The sequence below is a fragment of the Emericellopsis cladophorae genome (genome assembly GCF_022114955.1).
Source record: "Emericellopsis cladophorae strain MUM 19.33 chromosome Unknown NODE_31_length_266811_cov_117_018179, whole genome shotgun sequence".
Taxonomy (NCBI): Eukaryota; Fungi; Ascomycota; class Sordariomycetes; order Hypocreales; family Bionectriaceae; genus Emericellopsis; species Emericellopsis cladophorae.
Window position 1 is genome coordinate 189798 of NW_026250956.1, and position 19007 is coordinate 208804.

The 19007-nt window shown below is 55.1% G+C and overlaps 8 protein-coding genes across 8 annotated transcripts; 3 read left to right on the forward strand and 5 right to left on the reverse strand.

Moving 5' to 3' along the window:
• Positions 1 to 89: 89 nt before the first annotated feature.
• Positions 90 to 3108, reverse strand: J7T54_000177 (uncharacterized protein; the record flags this gene model as incomplete). Its single annotated transcript, XM_051507435.1, has 7 exons — positions 90 to 621; positions 682 to 1372; positions 1435 to 1631; positions 1771 to 1820; positions 2211 to 2297; positions 2618 to 2695; positions 3073 to 3108. The coding sequence occupies 7 exons, from the start codon at positions 3106 to 3108 to the stop codon at positions 90 to 92; spliced, it is 1671 nt and encodes a 556-aa protein (XP_051361393.1).
• Positions 3109 to 4293: 1185 nt separating this feature from the next.
• On the forward strand, positions 4294 to 4705 carry J7T54_000178 (uncharacterized protein; the record flags this gene model as incomplete). The annotated part of the gene is made up of 2 exons (XM_051507436.1): positions 4294 to 4369; positions 4440 to 4705. 2 exons carry the CDS (start codon positions 4294 to 4296, stop codon positions 4703 to 4705), a joined length of 342 nt encoding a protein of 113 aa, XP_051361394.1.
• Positions 4706 to 5115: 410 nt separating this feature from the next.
• Positions 5116 to 6063, reverse strand: J7T54_000179 (D-2-hydroxyacid dehydrogenase-like protein; the record flags this gene model as incomplete). The annotated part of the gene is made up of 1 exon (XM_051507437.1): positions 5116 to 6063. The coding sequence occupies one exon, from the start codon at positions 6061 to 6063 to the stop codon at positions 5116 to 5118; it is 948 nt and encodes a 315-aa protein (XP_051361395.1).
• Positions 6064 to 8777: 2714 nt separating this feature from the next.
• Positions 8778 to 10604, reverse strand: J7T54_000180 (uncharacterized protein; the record flags this gene model as incomplete). Its single annotated transcript, XM_051507438.1, has 1 exon — positions 8778 to 10604. The coding sequence occupies one exon, from the start codon at positions 10602 to 10604 to the stop codon at positions 8778 to 8780; it is 1827 nt and encodes a 608-aa protein (XP_051361396.1).
• A 1597-nt stretch (positions 10605 to 12201) lies between these two features.
• J7T54_000181 (uncharacterized protein) lies at positions 12202 to 12570 on the forward strand (the record flags this gene model as incomplete). Its single annotated transcript, XM_051507439.1, has 1 exon — positions 12202 to 12570. One exon carries the CDS (start codon positions 12202 to 12204, stop codon positions 12568 to 12570), a length of 369 nt encoding a protein of 122 aa, XP_051361397.1.
• A 383-nt stretch (positions 12571 to 12953) lies between these two features.
• On the reverse strand, positions 12954 to 13172 carry J7T54_000182 (uncharacterized protein; the record flags this gene model as incomplete). The annotated part of the gene is made up of 1 exon (XM_051507441.1): positions 12954 to 13172. The coding sequence occupies one exon, from the start codon at positions 13170 to 13172 to the stop codon at positions 12954 to 12956; it is 219 nt and encodes a 72-aa protein (XP_051361398.1).
• Positions 13173 to 13222: 50 nt separating this feature from the next.
• On the reverse strand, positions 13223 to 14652 carry J7T54_000183 (uncharacterized protein; the record flags this gene model as incomplete). The annotated part of the gene is made up of 3 exons (XM_051507442.1): positions 13223 to 13618; positions 13709 to 14162; positions 14615 to 14652. The coding sequence occupies 3 exons, from the start codon at positions 14650 to 14652 to the stop codon at positions 13223 to 13225; spliced, it is 888 nt and encodes a 295-aa protein (XP_051361399.1).
• Positions 14653 to 17029: 2377 nt separating this feature from the next.
• On the forward strand, positions 17030 to 18902 carry J7T54_000184 (nucleoside transporter; the record flags this gene model as incomplete). The annotated part of the gene is made up of 2 exons (XM_051507443.1): positions 17030 to 17125; positions 17181 to 18902. 2 exons carry the CDS (start codon positions 17030 to 17032, stop codon positions 18900 to 18902), a joined length of 1818 nt encoding a protein of 605 aa, XP_051361400.1.
• Between the last annotated feature and the right edge of the window lie 105 nt (positions 18903 to 19007).

Consider the following 19007-nt stretch of genomic DNA (forward strand, 5'->3'; position numbering starts at 1 on the left):
GGCGCGGATTGAGAAGCTCGTGAGTGCTTTTGGGGGTCGATCATTCATAACAGCCATCACAGCCGGCTGACCTGCGTCGCAAACCGATCTTAGCTCGTCATGGCCTGATGATGCAGGGATCGATGACTACCTGCACCCTCCATAATGCTGTTATATGGTTTCGCCCCCTTTTCAAGGCTCCTCCAGTTCCAATACTGCAGATAGTCATTCTTCTTCCCTTCGATCTTGTCCACAACATGCTCACCAAGATTAGGAAGAAACTTGAAACCATGTCCGCTGCCACCCGTGGCCACCATCAGACCCTGATACTCAGGCACAAAGTCGATGACAAAGTGATTGTCATAGGAGTCTGTGTACCAACACAGTCGGCTTGTCATTTTGCAGTCAATCAGCTCAGGCAGGTAATCCCGCACGAAGCCTTTAATCACGCGAGATGCCACGAGCGGGATCTGACGGATGGCTTCTTGCGTCCAGCGGGTGGCGGGCACGCTTCTGCTTGCGCCATCTGCTTGCGTCTGGGGATTGGTGAACTTGGTACCACGGTAGCCAATCTTCACGACACCATTTGGGTCTCGCGCGAAGCCATACAAGCCACCGTATTCCCCTCGACGCATGTCGTACCTAGATAAGAGTGTGAGTGGCATTTCTATTGTCTGATTTTCTTCCCGTGACTTTACTCACGACCATGTAGGGAAGTTCTCAGGCGCAAATTTGTCCCACAAAGCCTTGTCCTGCGGCAGCTGGAACATGGTGACACTGCCTGCTGTCGTCTCGCAGAGGTTGTCAAGCTGCGTCAGAAGAGAGGGCGTCCATCCTCCACAAGCCATGATCGTCAGGTCTGCCTGATGTGACACCCCATCAGCTGTTTCCACACCCGTGATCTTTGCATCGGCATTCTCGAGGAAGTGCGAGAACGTGCCCCTGGAACCGCCGAGAATGGCCTTCACACCGAGCTTCTGTGCCTTATGCAGCGCGAAATGGCACGCTCGATCAGCGTACACGAAGCCGGACTGCGTGTCCAGCACACTGCTGATGTTGTTGGTGTTGAAAGCATCCACGGCGAAACCGAATCCCTTCGCTCTTGCGCGTGCCACGTCTTGGGGATCATGGAGGTTGACCTGCGTCTCCCTCAGTCCTACGCGGTCCATGTTCCGGATGGTGTCCTTTTCGAATTGGTCCATCTCCAAGCCAGTCGTCATGGTGACCGTGCTATTGTTAATGAACAGCGTGTCGTCCGTGGAGAAGCCTGGAGGAACTGTCTTTCCACTGTTTAGCTCCTCATTCCATTTCTTCCATCTGGAAATGGCGTCTAGTGCGAGGGTTTGATACTCAAACTGGGGACCGTACGCAGCCCGTATTATTTTGTTGATATCTGTAGTTGAGAAATGTGATCAACTTAGGGAGCCATAGTTAGCCTGGTATCGCTCTACTCACCCGCAGAAGCAGCATCGCAACCCTTCTCGTAAGCATAATGCGAATCTTGGTACGGTTGCTTATCGAGGACAGTGATATTTGTATAACCCCGTTTCGCGAGATGAAGGGCCGTGCTCAAACCAAAAACACCAGCGCCGACAATGACAATGGGCGAAGACTTGCTTTCGACTTGGGGCGACATATTGGCGTCAAGCGGACTGACACTCGGAATCAGCGGCGATTATCCAATGTCAAGACTTGATCGAATTTGATGAACACGAGACAGGAGGACGATGTTGTTAAATTCGAAGCCCAATTCACGAACAATGAGAACTTGCTCACGCATCGAGTACGTACTGTAGCACTTTGAAGCTCTTCGCCAAACCGACTCCTTGCTGCCGCCGGGTCTGGGAAAGGGGCCAATAGGCACGGTTCTTCGTATCTTCCCGAGATATGTGGTCACGAACTCCACATGGAGGAGAAAAAGTCCCCTAGATGCGTCCCAGGAATGGGGAGGGGTAATTGTCAGTGTCTCCGATTCGGATGTGATTGTGACCCCAACTGGGTAAGGATGCGTCTCGACTCACTGGGGGAGACCATCGCGGGTCGCTCAAGCTATGCGAATCTCTATCTAACCAGTATAAATCAAGTGTTCGCGGCACGGTATTCGAGTCGATACATGTCTACGCGTGGTAGCGGCGAGTGCTAGTCGTCAATGGCCGTCATCTTCTTCGATCACGTGTACAGGAACACTGGAGCAGTCCTTCAACGTCCATGAACAACAAGAATTGTCTCACCATGTCGCAACCACTTCGGGGCCGACCGGCCAAGGGTTCTGCGACGCGAATGCGGACGGGGAGCAGGACGCCCATGGCGTGCGTGAGCTGCAAAGAACGCAAAGTCAGGGTTAGACATGACTATAACTCAGTCGCTCTCTGAAGATCGGTCGCTTATACTCTCAAGCAGTGTGATGGCCAAATACCAGCTTGCAGCAACTGCCAGCGCAACAACTTGGGTATGACCTCCTTGCGCCACAGCTCTTGAACATGTGGAGTGACCTCCAGCATAATTTGTTTCGGTCGAAGATCCCACGACCAAGAGGCACCAACCCAGGAATTACCTTGAGCAACTGGAGCAGAGAGTCCTGCTGCTGGAAACCCAATCGAAGGACGCAAAGTCGAGCACAGCACCCGAGTCCACGTACAAGGCCTATCCGGAAGATGCGCTTGCCGTAGACTTTGAGCAGGCGAGTGCAAGTACTGCGGTGGATGATGGCCAGGAACTGGGAGACTTGTCATCCATGATAGGGACCCTGAGTCTCAACGCAGCAGGCGCCGAGCCTAGTTATTTGGGCCCCTCCTCTACCCTTGCCTTCACGCGCTTTGTGAAGCCATCCTTAGGGCAAGCGATCGGACCCTTGTCGTCCAACGCCTTGAGGACAGATCTTGAAATACAGGGCGGGCTTGCGCCAGTGCCATGCGCACTACCCGAGTATCAGATAGCAGTGAGATTGAGCAACGCGTACTTCCACAATATCAACGCACAGTACCCGTTTCTGCATGAGCCGATTTTCAGGAAATGGGAGGCTGCTCTAGCAGATCCCTTTCGGGGCCTTGGGCAGGCCTTAACTTCGACCCTCTGGCACTATACTTTCTGAACATTGTACGTCAAGTTGAGGGGCACTGCGTTGAGCATGTGACTGACTGCTGGAGGTCTATACTGTTGGTGGTGTCTTACTGCCCAACCTGGGTTACGCAGCAGAGCAGCTCTATACTTCAGCAATGCTCTACATAGATGCGATACTGTGCCATGACAACCTGGAATCGATCCAGGCCGTACTATGCTGCGCTGCATACTCGATACGATCTTCAAAGGACACATCGCATTGGTAGGTGATCTGAACCACCACATTAGATGCGCACTGACTCACAAGTCGCAGGAAGCTGGGCGGACACGCACTGCGTCAATGCATCAACCTCGGCTATCACCGCAATCATCGACGCCTTCGGTCGACGATCAATCAGTTTCAGCAAGAGATGCAGAAGCGTGCCTTTTGGAGTGCGTACGTGATGGAGAGCGATGGCCCGAGGCAGCGACAGACAGGGGTATTTTCGAGGTTCTGGCCAGTCTGACGATGACCATGTTGACAGATGCCCAGCAAGGTAAGATGGTCGGTTCCACTGTGCTTGTTCAAGGACAGGAGGCGTACCCCGACGACTTGCCGCAGTGGATGGCGGGAATTAGCGATAAGGGGTACTCGACGGGGGCTGACTGGCTCCTGAGCGAGTTGATTGATGAGTATCCAAACCCTGATGGACATGCACACAGTGGGGCTTGGCAAGAACAGTCTCGATAAGAAGATGATGCTATTTTCTGTTGGCGCTGGGGTGATCTCCATAAGCAATGAATGCTATTGATGCTGCGGAGGACGGGCGTGTGTAAGCGTGTACAGATACGCGCAGAGGATCAAAGGGTGACAGGTTGACACTATGTAGTGAATACGTGTCGAGGGATTCAAGCTACAGGAGGCAAAGCTCGGTGATACTGACCAAATCGCGGACTGCTGGCGTACCCCCTGGTGTTCGGGCGCATACGAGTGAACTGTCTGATTGAGTTAATTCGGTACTTTGTCAACGCTTTTTCCCATGAGGAAGTCACCGAAACATCCACAACAAAGGATATGAGGGCTCTTCGGGTCACGCCTTCTTGATTGTCCACGATCTCCTCGAGAGGGTTCATTGAGCTCATGTGGAACTCGGAGTCTTTCCGATGAACAGGTCCTATTCAAGATTAAGCAGATCACAGGTAAATAGGCTGATTCGCACATTGAAACATACATTGTTCCGCCAATAGACATCTATATTCGAAATCGTAGTCACAATGGCGACCAGACAAGTACTCATCCGCCCCCTGCTGCTCCCCGCCTTCATCTACGCTCTAGGTGGCATGCCAGTCAGTATGTACTTGGCACGGTACCCTTCTGTCTTCCGAACCATCATGGCGGAATGGCCTTGGAAATGATCCAGTCTGGGACCAGGACATCTTTTTCATCGAGGAGTCGCCTCGGTGGCTGTTGCTGGTGAACCGTCGCGAGGAGGCCATGGCGGGACTGTCTAGGCTGCGAGGTCTGCCCGTCGACGATCCGCGCGTGCAACACGAGATTGTAGAGAATGAGGAGGATATTGACCGAACGGCCGAGGAGGTGAGCAATGCGAGTTTCTGGATCATTGCCAAGGAGACTTTTACCAAGTCTCCGAAGCTCCGTCGCGTGCAGCATAGTGTCCTCACATAAGCGTTCGCGCAGCGGTCGGGTGCGAACTTGATCACGTCGTAATTTGTCCCCATCCTGGCCATTGTGGGTGTCTCGGGCGGGACGGACCAGTCCATGTTTCTGTGTGGCACGTACGGCCTGTCCAGGTTCCTCTTTGTCTTAATCGCGAGAGTGGAGAGATGTCTCCGCAAGACCTTGTAAGCAGACCCAGAACTTGCCTGACGAAGATAATGTCTCAAGACGCCCACAGCGAAGGATGCGGACGACGATGGCTTGTGACGGAGTGGGATGAATCTGATCGCAGGGATAGGGCACAATAGGCCTCCACAGCGTGCATAAGATACATGGAATCAATGCTCTGAACCACCCTCACGTATTCTGCAATGTCGCTTAGTGTCTATTCAAATTCAAAGCCTGTGCTTCTCGGCTAGTCATATCACATTCCTCAGATCCTGACCCGCAATGAATCTCCGCAAGTTATACGCAATTAGGGCCTCCGCCTCCTGCGGTCGTCCACCCGCCGCATGGGGCGACACAACCGTGTTCTTCGTCTTCCACAGCTTGTGGCCCTCGGGCAGGGGCTCTACCTCAAAGACATCCAGCGCCGCACCACCAATCTCCTCGTTGTCGAGCGCCGCCGCCAGGGCATCCTCGTTAATGGACGTGCCGCGGCCGACATTGACGATCCAGGCGTGTTTCGGGAGCAGCTTGAGACGTTCGGCGTTGAGGGCGTGCTTGGTCGACGCATCACCGGGCAGAATCATGACGAGCGCGTCCGTGTTGGGGAGCAGCTCGGGCAGAGAGGACTCGTTATAGATCTCAATGCCGTTGCGGACGCCGGGGGTGCGCGCAATGCCCTTGACGGTGGCGCCGAGGGTGGTGAGACTGGGCACGAGGCACTTTGCAATGTTGCCAAAGCCCCAGATGAGGACGCGCGCGTCACGTAGGGTGGTGAAACGGTCCTTGGGGCGGTCGGGCTGGGGACCTCCCAGGTGGCCGGGCCACTTGCCCTGGAGCTGGTAATCGCGCATCTCGTGGAAGCGACGAGCAGAGGTCAGAAGCAGGCCCAGCGCGTGCTCGGCGACGGTATGGTCATGAAGACCAGAGCCCGTGGTGACAATGGTTTGTGAGGGGTCAAAGCCTGCGTTGAGGACATCGTTGGGGCCGGCAGCGAGGGACTGGATCCAGCGCAGCTTGGTGAGGTTGGCTTTGGCATACTTGAGATTGTCGACCGTGTTGGTCCAGGTGACGAGGATGTCGGCGTCGTGGTGCTGAGAGGGGATGGTGGCGGCTTTGGCGTCGTACGGCTGCAAGTCGACCGAGAATCCCTTTAGAGAGTCGACGTCGATGACTAGCGATGTTGGGTAGAGTAGCTTCATCGTGGGCAGAGCTGCTGGGCAAGGAGGGGAGATGAGGTTGAGTTGCGGTTGCGGTTGGTGGTACAAGATGTGCGCAAGATGCAAGAGGCAGGGTGAATCAGATGGGAATTCACACGGGGAAAGTCACACGAATGAGGAGGTTATTACTACGTCGCTCGGTGCTTCTTAGACCCGGAGGCGAGACGCGCTTTGCTGGTTTGAGTGTACTACGTAGAGCCGACATCGGGGTTTAGTCCGTTGACGCGGGGGCAGGTATTGGAATTGGAGCTGTTCAGCGCGGGACAGGTGCCATCGCCGGGTCTTACTGCTTTGGGTCGTCTTCGGCTTTGATCGGTCGGCGGGTCAGAAAGTGGGGCCTTGTCCCGTTCCGCCCCGTGCCCCCCGATGAGACTTTCCGTTTGACTTTCAACTGTAAAGTAATAAGTATCAACACAAAGGTTGTTGAGCCCAGCCACGGGTCACGAGGCCCGATAAAGCTATTTACATTGCCTGATGGGCTTTGACCTAGACTAAGCGTGGCCTTTTCAGTCGTGCACATATTACGTACAGATGGCTGATCTTTCCATTCCGTTCCTCATCCACCACGGTCGATTCAACCACAATTCCTCTTGTTCAAGAACACGAAAAGTGCCTGAAAACTCGCTGTTGAGCCTTGAAAGTGATGTCAGATCTCAACATGACGAGCTGGGCAGAATCAGCTCAAGGCCTTTGTCCAGGTATCGACTTCGCCCCCGGGACACCTTGGCCTTATCGTTTTCTCTGGCACACTCTCCATAAGACCCCGTGCTTCCTGTGGTACTATCTCGTTTCTCCGGTTTTAGTTCTACTTGCATTCCTGCTCATCATGTTGGTGATCTTCGTGTTTATCGTCGACAGTATGGGTACGTTCCGATATATTTGCCTGTGCCAAAGATCTACGTGACTAACGTTGTACGGCAGGGGGACCGGGGGTGTGCTTTCCACGAGAATATAAGTTGGGCCTCGATATTAATGCACTCGAGGCGAAAATTCTGCCACCCGACGACCCATGTCAACTCGGTGGCGAATGGGAAATGCTGTATGGACCTGAAATTCCCCCTTGTCGCACGTAACTCCCATTGTGCAATGTTATAAATTTAGTCGGGCGAGTAAAGGAATGAATGGTAGCTAGCAGGCGTCCATTTGATATCCTATAGAGTCAACAAGACACTTTCACTTGCGACTTTCGTCAGGACGAAAGTCGTTTTGATGTGCGCCTAATGTATCTTGGAACAGTCGTTCGAGGACACATCCATCTTGCTCTCACCGCATGAGGAAATCCGCAGTCTTCACCAGTTTCTTGACTCGCTATATACTTTGCATGGTTGAGTAAATCAATGTAGGAAGACACGTGGCTGTCCGCCGGATGGCGTACCTTGAGTCAACGCCTCCGCGATCTCCTTTCGCCCTCCACACTCCTTGGCGCCATCATAAGCAACAGTTCCTTCGCATATACTGCCGCCACGAGAGCAGCATACCCCTGCCAGTCTTTGTTCTTGTGAGAGTCTGAATAATCGCAAATGCCTCTGATAGCGACGCAGGGGAAGTGAGTTATGAGCCCTGCCGCTTCCATCTCGAAACACAGGACATTGTTCTCCATCGACAGCCGATCTCTGATGATCGCATTCTTCATAAGTTGGTTCGAAGAACAAATAGTGCCGTAATGAATTTTGACTCGCTCGTCCTGACGGCGTGCTGGGAGCGCAACGATATCGTTCCTGGTGTACGAGACACGGCCTTGGGTACAGTGCTCGTCGTGAACGTAGTGAGACTGAAAGAGCACATCGGTTCCTGCTGGAGGTCTGCCGTACTTTTTCCTCATCCTCTCATTTCTCCTCAAAATCCCTTCGATATCTCTCTCTATCCGGTGCCCATGGCTTGCGTGGTCCGCTCGCAAACCCGCAATGGCGCTGCGAAGCACCATGGGCGGTTGGTTGAACATGAGCGTGTTCTCAGACGACTGTCTGTTCAATATCTTGGCAAAATCATACTGGAAGACGCCGCTGTCTCCGCCAGTTGGCATGCTGACCACGACATCGCCGAGTCGTATGTCGTTCTTCCGACTGGGAGCTCCCCCGCCGATGCCGACCATGAGACCAACCCGTATGTTTGGGAAGCTGCGCTGCATGTTGGTGGCCACATTGGCGGCTGACGACAGCCCGTATTCGCCATCTGGAAGCACGGCCACCACGACGTTGTGGTCACCAATACTGCCGAGGCAATAATGGTTCGTGTCGTTACGTGCGAGATGTTGCGGTCGTGGATGCTCCGCGTCCAAAACTAGTCGCGCCGCGACAAACTCCGTGACGAGTGCACATACCCATCCGATCGTATATCTTCTGTTCGCTTCCATAGTTTATCACGAAGTCGTACAAGATCTGGTGTTGGGTTATACAACGATCGGGTGCTGGGTATTACAACATGGAGGGCTTACCCGAACGGATTTAATACTCTAGGTTCTGCGGGTCTCTAACTCATCAGTTTCTACATGATTGGGCCGATAGACGCTGAGGGCATGTAAAACGAGGGCGCTTACGGTTTCGAGATGCTCTTAGCAAGACACGAAGCTCGCTTTCTGTTGGCTCACTGGGGTGCACCTTTGATTCTCTGACAGTAACCACTGCCAGTATCCCTTGGCTGAGACATTCCGGTATCAGAAGCCTTGTTGGTAGAGAAAGCAATGTTCATCTTGTATTCTATATCCAGCCCGGCCCCCAGCCGCTTCTGCCATAGTGTACAACATCTATCGTTGTGGAAGAGCTCTTCTTTTCCATGATAGGACTGCTCTCATCACATTCCCCTTGCTCGTCCCCCAGCAGCCCTAGGAGACCCTCGTCGGACCTGGCAAGCCTTACACGTAGCTGACCCATTTTATTCCCCTTTCTCTGCGAGGCTGCTCGTCCCAGCCCTGGTCCGCCATTCGACGAGGCCACAATGAGCTGCCTGATATCTCCAATATCAAAAGATGGCAGACCTTTCCACCAGCTTGTGCGGACTGCTTCGATGATGAACGCCAAGATGATCGCTGTATTAATGGCAAACGTAGCAGCGGCAAACCTTATTTCGCCTATTGCAATTGCCGCTTTTCTGACCTCTGCTGGTGTTGTACTCTTCAAATCGCTGAGGACAAGTTGAGCAGACCCGTACGCACCCAGCATATCGTCACAGACAGCCTTGATCGAGTTCTCCACGCCTTTGCGAACCATTTCTTCGTCGCTCGGGGTTTTCTTGTCATTGCCCCTGCTCGCATAGTACGTGTACAGGTCCGTGATCGAGGCATTCAAAGCCTGGCCAACCACTGACACGTACAGATTTGTCTCGTCGTTTGAAATGAGCGCAAATTGTCTGAGTACTGTGCCTTTCAGACGTCGACTTGGTTCAATGTCCTCGACATCCTTTCCTTCCGTTGGGACCACGGTAATGTTGCGTCCGAGCTTGTTGACTGTCACGTTGAACCTCGCAGGCGTAAAGTCCACTTCACATTGAAGTTTATCGAGCATCTTGTAGCTTTCCCCCGTAGAGAACGCCAAATATTTGCGAAGCGGTAACTTCTCTGCATCAACATCAGCAAAGTGAGCGACCCCAAGAGCTACAATGTTGGTGCCGCGGTGGCCAATGTAGTCCGAGTACTCTCTGCCATCGTCGCTGTCAGGAAGTTCGCCCTGCGCGGCCCATAACCAGTCGAAAGCCGTACTGCCGATCCAGAAGTTGCTTGTTTCGTTGTGGATGCATTTGACGTCGGTTGTATATCCGTCTTCTTGATACTTGTACGATATTGCGAGGCGATCTTCCTCGAGGTTCCGGTCGAGGAGCCCAGCAGAGGTCCCCAGTCCATAAGAACGCCCGATATAGGTGTATCTCGAGTTGTCAATTTTCCGGTGTTCCCTGCTTCCTCCATCGGTTGTAGTGGCCGAAGTGGCGCTCATGAGAAGGTGGCCTCTGATCTGCGTACCGACTGAGTAGGAAAATCTCCCTTGGGAGGTCTGTATCGTCGGACCCTCACGGCCAACTTCGGAGGGATACTCTTTGACGTGGGTTACGTTCTCCCAAGAAGGAACGAAGACTTCGCCGTGGGTGGCTTTCCAAACCTCCACGGGTGTCAGTGCTGCTGCCCATATACCCTTGAGCGCCATGGTTGCCAACATGAACAGCCCAAGTGGCAGCCAGAACTTGCACGGGAGTCCCCAGTTCATCCTGAGTGCGATCAAATCAATCCATAAGCGCAGCGAATCTAGACTCATGGCCTCGTGGGCAAAGTAGCGTCTGACGGTAAAGTTGATCACCCGACAGAGCACCAACGCCTGGAGAAACGACAGCGCGTTGGCCAAGATCTGCACTGCGAATTGTACACTCGGTCGGTTGTCGACGATAAGTTGATAAAAGTCGCCAGAGAATCGAACGGTCGCGACTGAGCAATAGAAGACGAAGACGCTGGCTGCCGTCGTGGGGAGAAGGCATAGGAATTGTGAGTGATCGGCGGTAAAGGCTGCCGCGTAGCCTTCGCTGGCCCTGGGACGGGTCATGGTTGATGATCGCGCTTTCGTTGGATGTAGTTCAACAAGTGTATGTGGTCAAACTACAATTTTGAAGGGTCTTATGGGTAGTGATTTTTGAAAGTTTTTCTCCTTCTTTCTTTTCTTGAGGAAGACGTGAGTGTCATCAACTGTCGATTCGTGCACTGGTCGAGGTACACCAACACGGCCGCCATCTTGACCTGGCAGCGCTTACAACCAACAGATTTGTCTTCAGTGCCCAATCGCGGACTAATTTTGGGACAATTCTAATTTACCCACGCAGGGTTTATAAAACAGAGCCAAGTCCCAGCTGCAGATGCATGCCACTGCTAGTTCGCGCCGGGATTGGGCGGCTACTTGGGCCGGGCGCTTAATGTTACACAATATGCAACCTGCAAGCTTGCTGCATGTGGGCGTTCCATCATGCTTTCGACGATGAAAGACCCGTAGTGGGAAGATGTCGAAGTTGTCTCGATCTGCGTCCACGATTTACGAGCGTGGTCTCCAAGTCGGCTACCACGAACTTGAATCTCAAACGTGGCATTTTCAAGCAGTCTTGTTTAAAGCAGTACTGGGGGCCACCTGGTTGATGCCAGCTCGGTCCGGCTTTCGCACTTGAGATCTCACCTTGACGAAGTATGCACTAGACTAGGCGATGGAGTAAGACGGTACACGGTATACTCGGGACGGGCCACAGTCGGACCAGGCGTTGCACAACGTCTGCGACTCGCGTGACACAGACTGTCGGACTACCATCACATGCTTTGACAAGACAACATGAACAGAGGCTTGAAAGCTGACAATTTTCTTGTACACGTGCTGTCAAACTCATCCCCCGCTCCTTGCCGGAACGGAAATTCCTGTGGTAAGTTCAGCCTCAGGAAGGACAAATGGCCTGTACCAGGAGGGTAGAGGAGTATCGGCCGATCGTTAGCCTGCGAGGGTCAGTCAGCTTAGAGGGGCAAAGAATCTGTATGACATTGACGGCCTGTACACATCTTTAACCGCCGATTCATACTTCTGCCTGTACCATGTCAGAGTCGACAATACTTACGTTGTAAGTGACAGCCATCTGAGCATACTAATGATCTTGATGTATTTTCAGAGCAGTGGAAGACCATTATCTCAATCAGGCTGTCGTTCCTCAGATTCTTCAAACTCCTTTTGTGGCGCGACTGGAGTTCCGAATCTGGGGTACTCCTTTCGTCATCCTTGCCTGTATTCCCCGAAGCTCGAGACCCTGCAACAGCACGATGTGCACCTCCAGTCACATTGTGATTCTTCTGGCCGTCTCCTGAGTGGTGGTACGACCGGATCATGAATCAGTGCTGGCACTGATCACAAGCCCGTCTTCCTGGGGATGACCGCTGAAGGTTTAATACGGGAGATCGGCTCTTCGCACTCATAAAGGGGAGTCTCATGATAGCACGAACACGGAGCTTGTCATCGAGCTGAGTTACACATTCCTCCCAATGGACTTTGCGTGTGGTGGAATCTTCTCTCAAAGACAGGATAAAGCACTCACACACCGACACCACAGCTGTCGCCAACTCCAGAATACGATCAAGAGCACCAGCTGGTCTATCCTAGGCTGAGACTCGCGATCATGCACGCCTCCATCTCGCTCGCAACGCTCTTCATCACCTTTGCCCTGGGCCACCCAACGCGGCACTCCTCTCAAATTGCCCACTTCATCTTCCATCCGGCCTCGTCTTCAGACCTCATCGCATTAAACGTCACGACGGACGGTGTACCAGCAGCCCCAGAAGGAGCCAGCAAAATCAAGTCCATCGACATCAACGACTACAACGCCAACCAGCAATGCATCTTCAAGGCCCCGGACGGCACTGTCATCGAGCCCAGACTCGACATTGACACGGAGACCGGTAAGCAAAGACTTGTCTTTGCAGAGCCTTTCGAGGTCGGCAGCGTGAGCTGCCAGGGCACGTGTATTCCCGTCTACGGTGAGCTCTGACACATACATCATAAAAGGCCAACACAACACCAGAATAGGGATGCTGACCATGTAGGCGAATGTTTTGACTCGACTGGTATGCCCGTCGGTCTCTGTCGCAACGGAGTCTGTGCAGCTACGAGATGTCGAGTCTGGAACACTGTCTCGAGGCATGGATTGAGCGAAAAATGAAGAACCAACGGAGGTGGCCTCAAAGTACGATTTGGTGGTATTCAAGTTGATGTTCTATTCATTGCTCATACACCTGGTAAAGCGTGCCTGCCAGTCTAATACAAATCGAACGTGAAATCATTGCCATTCTCCTCATCTTCTGTCCCAGAGCACCGACCCTGAACATTTTGAGTTGCGATTTGGTTCCATGCACATGCACAGTAGCCCGGCCCTCATTTCTTGAACACGCCATCGACAAACGCGGCACTCAGCGCGGCTGTTGCAACCTTGGCACCCTTGGGCCCAATCCAAGGGCCGGTGTCGTTCTTACTTCGATAAGCCGCCTGCGCACCTGCGCTGAGTGCCTGCCGCGCACCATTCTGCACAAGCGAATGCTGCCACCACGGAGCGCCGTCGATTTGGCCCTTGGTGATGGCGGCCGGCATGGACATGCGACGTTTACGGCCACCGCTTTTCCCACCTGGCGGGCGACCACCGCCCGTTACCGGTGGGGGCCTCTCTCGAGGTGGAGGGGATCCATGTGGAGCTCGCCCTTGTGAGCGAGGTCGGTGTGGTAGGGCAGTCCCATAGCCGTCATCGTAGCGAGAAGGGCGATGGCCTCGATCTCGCGCCCGTGGTTCGTAGGGGTCTCGATCCCGCGGCCCAGGGGGTGGAGGGGATCGTGGGCGGCGACGAGGACGCTCGTACGGGTCGTCGTCGCGGTGGTCTCGTGGTGGCCGACCACCCCCTTTTCGTCCGTCCATTGGCGCGCCGGGCGCACCGTACGGATTACCGTATCCATCGTCTCCTCTGCGCGGGGGAGGCATCGAGTGCCTGTCAGCGCGTCTGTGCCGCTCTTGGTCTCTCTCCTTGTGTCCTCTCTCCGGGCGAGGAGGCTCTGGGGCATGTGGAGGGGTCAGCGACCCAGGCCCGCGGCCGCCGTGCCTGCTGCCTCCATTGATGACTTGGGGTGGTGGCCTGGTGTCACCTCCTCTGCGGCGAGGTTTGTCGTATGGATCTTGCGCGGGGTAATCGGGGCTTGGTTGACGCCGACGCGAGGGTTTTTGATGCGCATCAAATTCTGGGTAGCCAGGGCTTGGCTGCCGTCGACGAGAGGGCCTCTGGCGTGGGTCGTATTCAGGATAGCCAGGACTCGGTTGTCGTCGCCGGGACGGCTTTTCATATGGATCGGCATCAGGGCTGGGCGGTCGTCGACGCTCCGACTTGTGTCGACGCGGCGGACGATCCTCTGCGTGTCGGTTGCGCGGGGGAGGGGAGTACGGGTCGTACTGCTGACGCGGATCGGCAGCGTGGTCTTGAGGGTCGTAGAATTCTTGTGGCATGGCTTGGCCTCGTTCTCTGCGACGAGGCGGCGGTGCCGACATGGTGGCGCTCTGGATGGTTCTGGCAGAGGTAGATAGGTCTTCTGGGGGAAGAGCGTTCTGAAAAGCAACGGAGAAGGGCTCTGACGGGTATATGAGCACGAGGCCTGCGGCAGGACAAAGGATGACGATGTCCGAGGGGGCGCGCGTGGGATGGTCAGCTCCAGTCAGAGAGGTATGAGTCGCACGGAGTCGGTGTTTCACAAGAGCGGTGAAAAGGAGGCTAGATCACGCTCGGCTGTTGAGGGCTAGAGCGGGAGGAATCAGGGTCTTGCCGGATCTGATCAAGCCCAATTAAAGGGGGCTTCAATTGGAGTGGAGGTGGAATGGAAGAATTGCTCTCGACGGTCGTGAGTGTCTCCATCTCCGCCGCTCGCACGTATGTACGCACAGGTCTGTACTGTATGGAGGCTGTGCTTCACGTACAGCTGCTCTCAGTGGCCGATGGGACAGAAGTGGAACTTCCGTAGGGTCACGACAGGCGCTCCTCCCCTGTGCAACAGCAGACTGACCCTCGTGAGTCGCTGAGACAGGGTCCATCTGACGTCATTTGAGCCAACCAGAAGGCGATCCGCTAGCGTGACTGACGTGGGACGCTCTAGACCCAAACATTCTACCCTCCTGACGTCAAAGGGCAGGAACTACCTCCTCAGAGACTGGCGCTTGATGTCGCACGTCAGGATGCATCGTGAGGTTCATGCCTACGGATACAGAGGGAGCCGAGCATTGACACTAATGATGACATTTCCGGTGTCTCGCACAGTTGAAGGAGCACAATGATTGTGAGGTCGAGGGGCGAAGGATGCACAAGAGCCTATGGATAGAGGTAAAGTACATGGCGCAAGGCTATGGCCGCACCACAGATCAGAGAGGCAATTGGGGACTTGTGTACATTCGAGCCCAAGGTAAGCGATTAGTTTCTTCTCCAAGTCCAAAGGGTTCAAAGGGAGGAGAGGTTGAAGGATCCCGAGACCTGGGTGATAATATTGCCTTGGGCAATCTTCGGGTACCTGACGGCCTACGGCCCCGACTCCTGACCAAGGGAGGTTCGGCACGGAGCGAGGGGATGGTATCGATGGTCCGTGCAGTATCCGTATGCTTCATTCACACGTCAGACCTCTCTGAATGTCGCGAAGCAATGGTTTTGAATCGCAGACTGGCCGTCTGCAGAGCAACTGCCTGTATCTACAAAACTGCCGTCCTACGTAGTATACGGAGCACACACAGCCTGGTTGAAATGTCCAAGTTGTCGCCTCGCCGTCCTGGCGGTAAGGCTACCCTATACCGTCGCTCTCCTCTCTGGCGTCTGATGCCTGCGACGGCCTCGTACAAGCTGCGGCAATTCGAAAAGTCTTCTAGTTGGTTGTCATGATTGACACTTATGTACAATTTTTCAGGCTTGTGCGCCCAGCAATGGATCTTGAGCTACTTCCGATCGACTTTGGCTGGTTCTTCATTGCCAGTGTTTGCTTGTGTCACGACTCGTCTGAAACTGTCTGCCGGGCGAAGGTTTATGCTAATGCAGAGACAGGCGATATACTTTCTTTTGATTCCAACTTTGATCTGACTACACGACGATATTATAGGATCGATATCATTGTTTGGTTGCTGAGAGCTTCAACACCGACTCACAGCAACTCCTGTCACATGGCATCGAACGTGACTGCACTTGTCGTCCCGAGCTGCTGAGTCAGATGGCTCACGTCTCCTGGCAGCGATGTGTCGTGGTTCACGGCCGCCAGCTTACACTGGCCTCGTCCAAACTAATTAGGCCAAGCATCGGCCAGCACCGACGGGGAGATCCTATCTCTCAGCCCCCCAAATCCGGGGTACGCCGGACGATCTGGAGGGTATGCAGCTAGACCACTAGCCTCGCAGTATCAAGACGTGGTGGTTGCCCAGCTTGATATCGCGGTTGCCTCTCTTGAAGAGCTCTGGGCGAGGTAGCTGAGGATGGCGAGCACGACAGTGATGAGAAAGCTGATGAGGTAAAAGAGGACCCGCTGAGACGACCGGCAGCGATTATCGCCATCCACGTGATTGGCCACAACTCCGACCGCGGTGCGCAATCAGGGATGTGGACCTCTGGTTATCATATCATCCGCCACCACCACCACCAGCCATCTGGTGCTCATCAATTAGCGCCTCTCACGCCTGTGCGCTCTCACGATCGGTCTCCGCCGGTGAGAATGCTTTTCAGGAGCAGCGCATCGTCGGACACTCTCCCAAGCGAAGCTCACTTTCGTGGCTCAACTTGCTGCTCGACGGACAATGGAGACAGCCGACGTGATCCTGATAAGACGCGTGGGATGGTATCGATAGCAAAGTGGGACGTTAAACTTTTTCGAGACGGGTTCGCCGCAGTAGTGGGTGGGAAAGGACCCCTAGTTCGATGGGAATTCTGGGGCATGGACGGCGAATTGGCGATACGGCACGCTTGCGATAACGGGAGGAAACGCGACGGGCATTACAGGCCGATGCTGTGAATTGGTTGATAGACACTCTCTCGAGGAGGTGTTGGCAGCGCACCGATGAAATGTACATAAACCACACCGCGCACCCTCAAGAGGACCATCCATCTTGCTGGTGCGCGCCTACTGCAGCACAGTGACTGCTCTGCTTTATGCTTCTGACCGTCTGACTGCACTCTATCCACGTAACGTCCTCATTTCAGCGTCCGGCCCTTATCAGCAACTCCGGAGGGGGCACCCGAAGTGGAAAGAACCATCAATCGCTGCGCCCATCGCGCCTCCCGCTTGGGACCCCGAGAGAACCGCCGGCCCACAAAACGACCAATTCTTTCACTCGCCTCGCGTCGCCTTCACGACTTGAATTCGCCATCCTCAAAAACTCATCCTCTCGCTGCGCCTGAGGGACAAAGACATCCTCGTCCTCGCTGACGCGACACCCCATCACCGACAGTCACAATGGCGGCACGCATGCGAGAATGGTCGGCAAGCATCAATAGCGCGGTGGCCAAGAGCCGTGTTGGGTACTGGTTCCAGCTCGACGGCTCAGGTCATGTAAGTCTTGTCATGTGAGACATGTCGAGTCCCCTCACGCTGACTGCCCGACCAGCGTCGCGAGCGCAAGGGCTCGTATTTTCTGACCGAGCTGCGCGCCGGTGTGGCCACCTTCTTTGCCATGGCGTACATCATCGCCGTCAACGCCTCCATCGTCGCGGACTCGGGTGGCACCTGCGTCTGCAGCGGCACCCCCGATGACCCCATGTGTGATGCCGACGAGGCTTTCCTGCTGTGCAAGCAGGCCATTCGGCGAGACGCCGTCACGGCGACGGCGGCCATCTCGGCGCTCGCCACCTTTAGCATGGGCCTCTTTGCCAACATGCCCGTCGGCGTCGCGCCTGGCATGGGCCTCAACGCCTACTTCACCTACTCCGTCGTCGGGCGCCACGGCAGCGGGCCCGTCCCGTACCAGGTTGCGCTCACGGCCATCTTCATCGAGGGCTGGATCTTCTTTGCGCTCGCCATCTTCGGTATGCGCCAGTGGCTCGCGCGCGCCATCCCGGCCTCCATCAAGATCGCCACCGGTGTCGGCATCGGTCTGTTCCTGACCATCATCGGTCTGACCTACGGCGAGGGCTTGGGTATCATTGTCGGCGCGCAGTCCACACCCGTGGAGCTCGCTGGCTGCTCGCCCGAGAACAGGCTCGAGGACGGCACCTGCCCCTCCTGGGATAAGATGCGCTACCCGGGCATGTGGATTGGCATCTTCTGCGGTGGCATCCTGACGGTGCTACTCATGATGTACCGCGTCAAGGGTGCGATTCTCATGGGCATCCTGCTGGTCAGCATCATCTCGTGGCCTCGCGGCACGCCCGTCTCGTACTTTCCCTACACGGCCCAGGGCAACGACTCGTTTGACTTTTTCAAAAAGGTCGTCACGTTCCACCCGATTGAGAACATTCTCAACGTCCAGGAGTGGAACATTGGCGAGTACGGGGGTCAGTTTGGCCTGGCGCTCATCACGTTCCTCTACGTCGACATTCTGGACTGCACCGGTACCCTGTACGGTGTGGCCCGCTTCGCCGGCCTCATCGACCCGCGCACCCAGGACTTTGAGGGCTCCTCGGTCGCCTACATGGTGGATGCCATCAGCATCTCCATCGGGTCCATTCTCGGTGTCCCGCCCGTCACCGCCTTTGTCGAGTCGGGCGCTGGTATCTCCGAGGGCGGCAAGACTGGTCTGGTGTCCGTCTCGGCCGGCTTCCTCTTCTTCATCTCTGTCTTCTTCGCGCCCATCTTCGCCTCGATCCCGCCGTACGCGACCGGCTCGGTGCTCATCCTCGTCGGCTCCATGATGGCCACCGCCGTCGTCGACATCAACTGGAAGTACCTCGGCGACGCGGTCCCCGCCTTCCTGGCCATCTCCATCATGCCCTTCACCTACTCCATCGCCGACGGCCTGATTGCCGGTGTCATGAGCTACATCATCCTCAACACCATTGTCTGGCTCCTCAAGCTCGTCACCGGTGGCCGCATCAAGCCGCCCAACTACGAGGAGAAGGAGCCCTGGACGTGGCGCATCCCCGGCGGCTTCTTCCCCGGCTGGCTGACACGTCTCGTGTCCGGCAAGAAGGACTTTTGGAGGGAGTACGATAGCGATCTCGACAATGCGGAGCCCACGCTGGGCAAGATGGACGAGCGCCACATGAGCGAGGATCGCGTTCCGTCGGGGGAGATCCGCCCTGCCGGCGGCGAGTACGGCCTGGCGGATGAGAAGACGGCGCAGCCGGAGACGGTGTCGGCGAGCAACGAAAAGGGGGCGCGCAATGATTAGGGTGAGGGGATTTTGATGCAATTTCTGTTGTAACCATAGTAGCAGGAGCATATGTACATGCGTTTACATGACCATTGGTTGTGCACGTCTGGTTCCGTCCGTGTT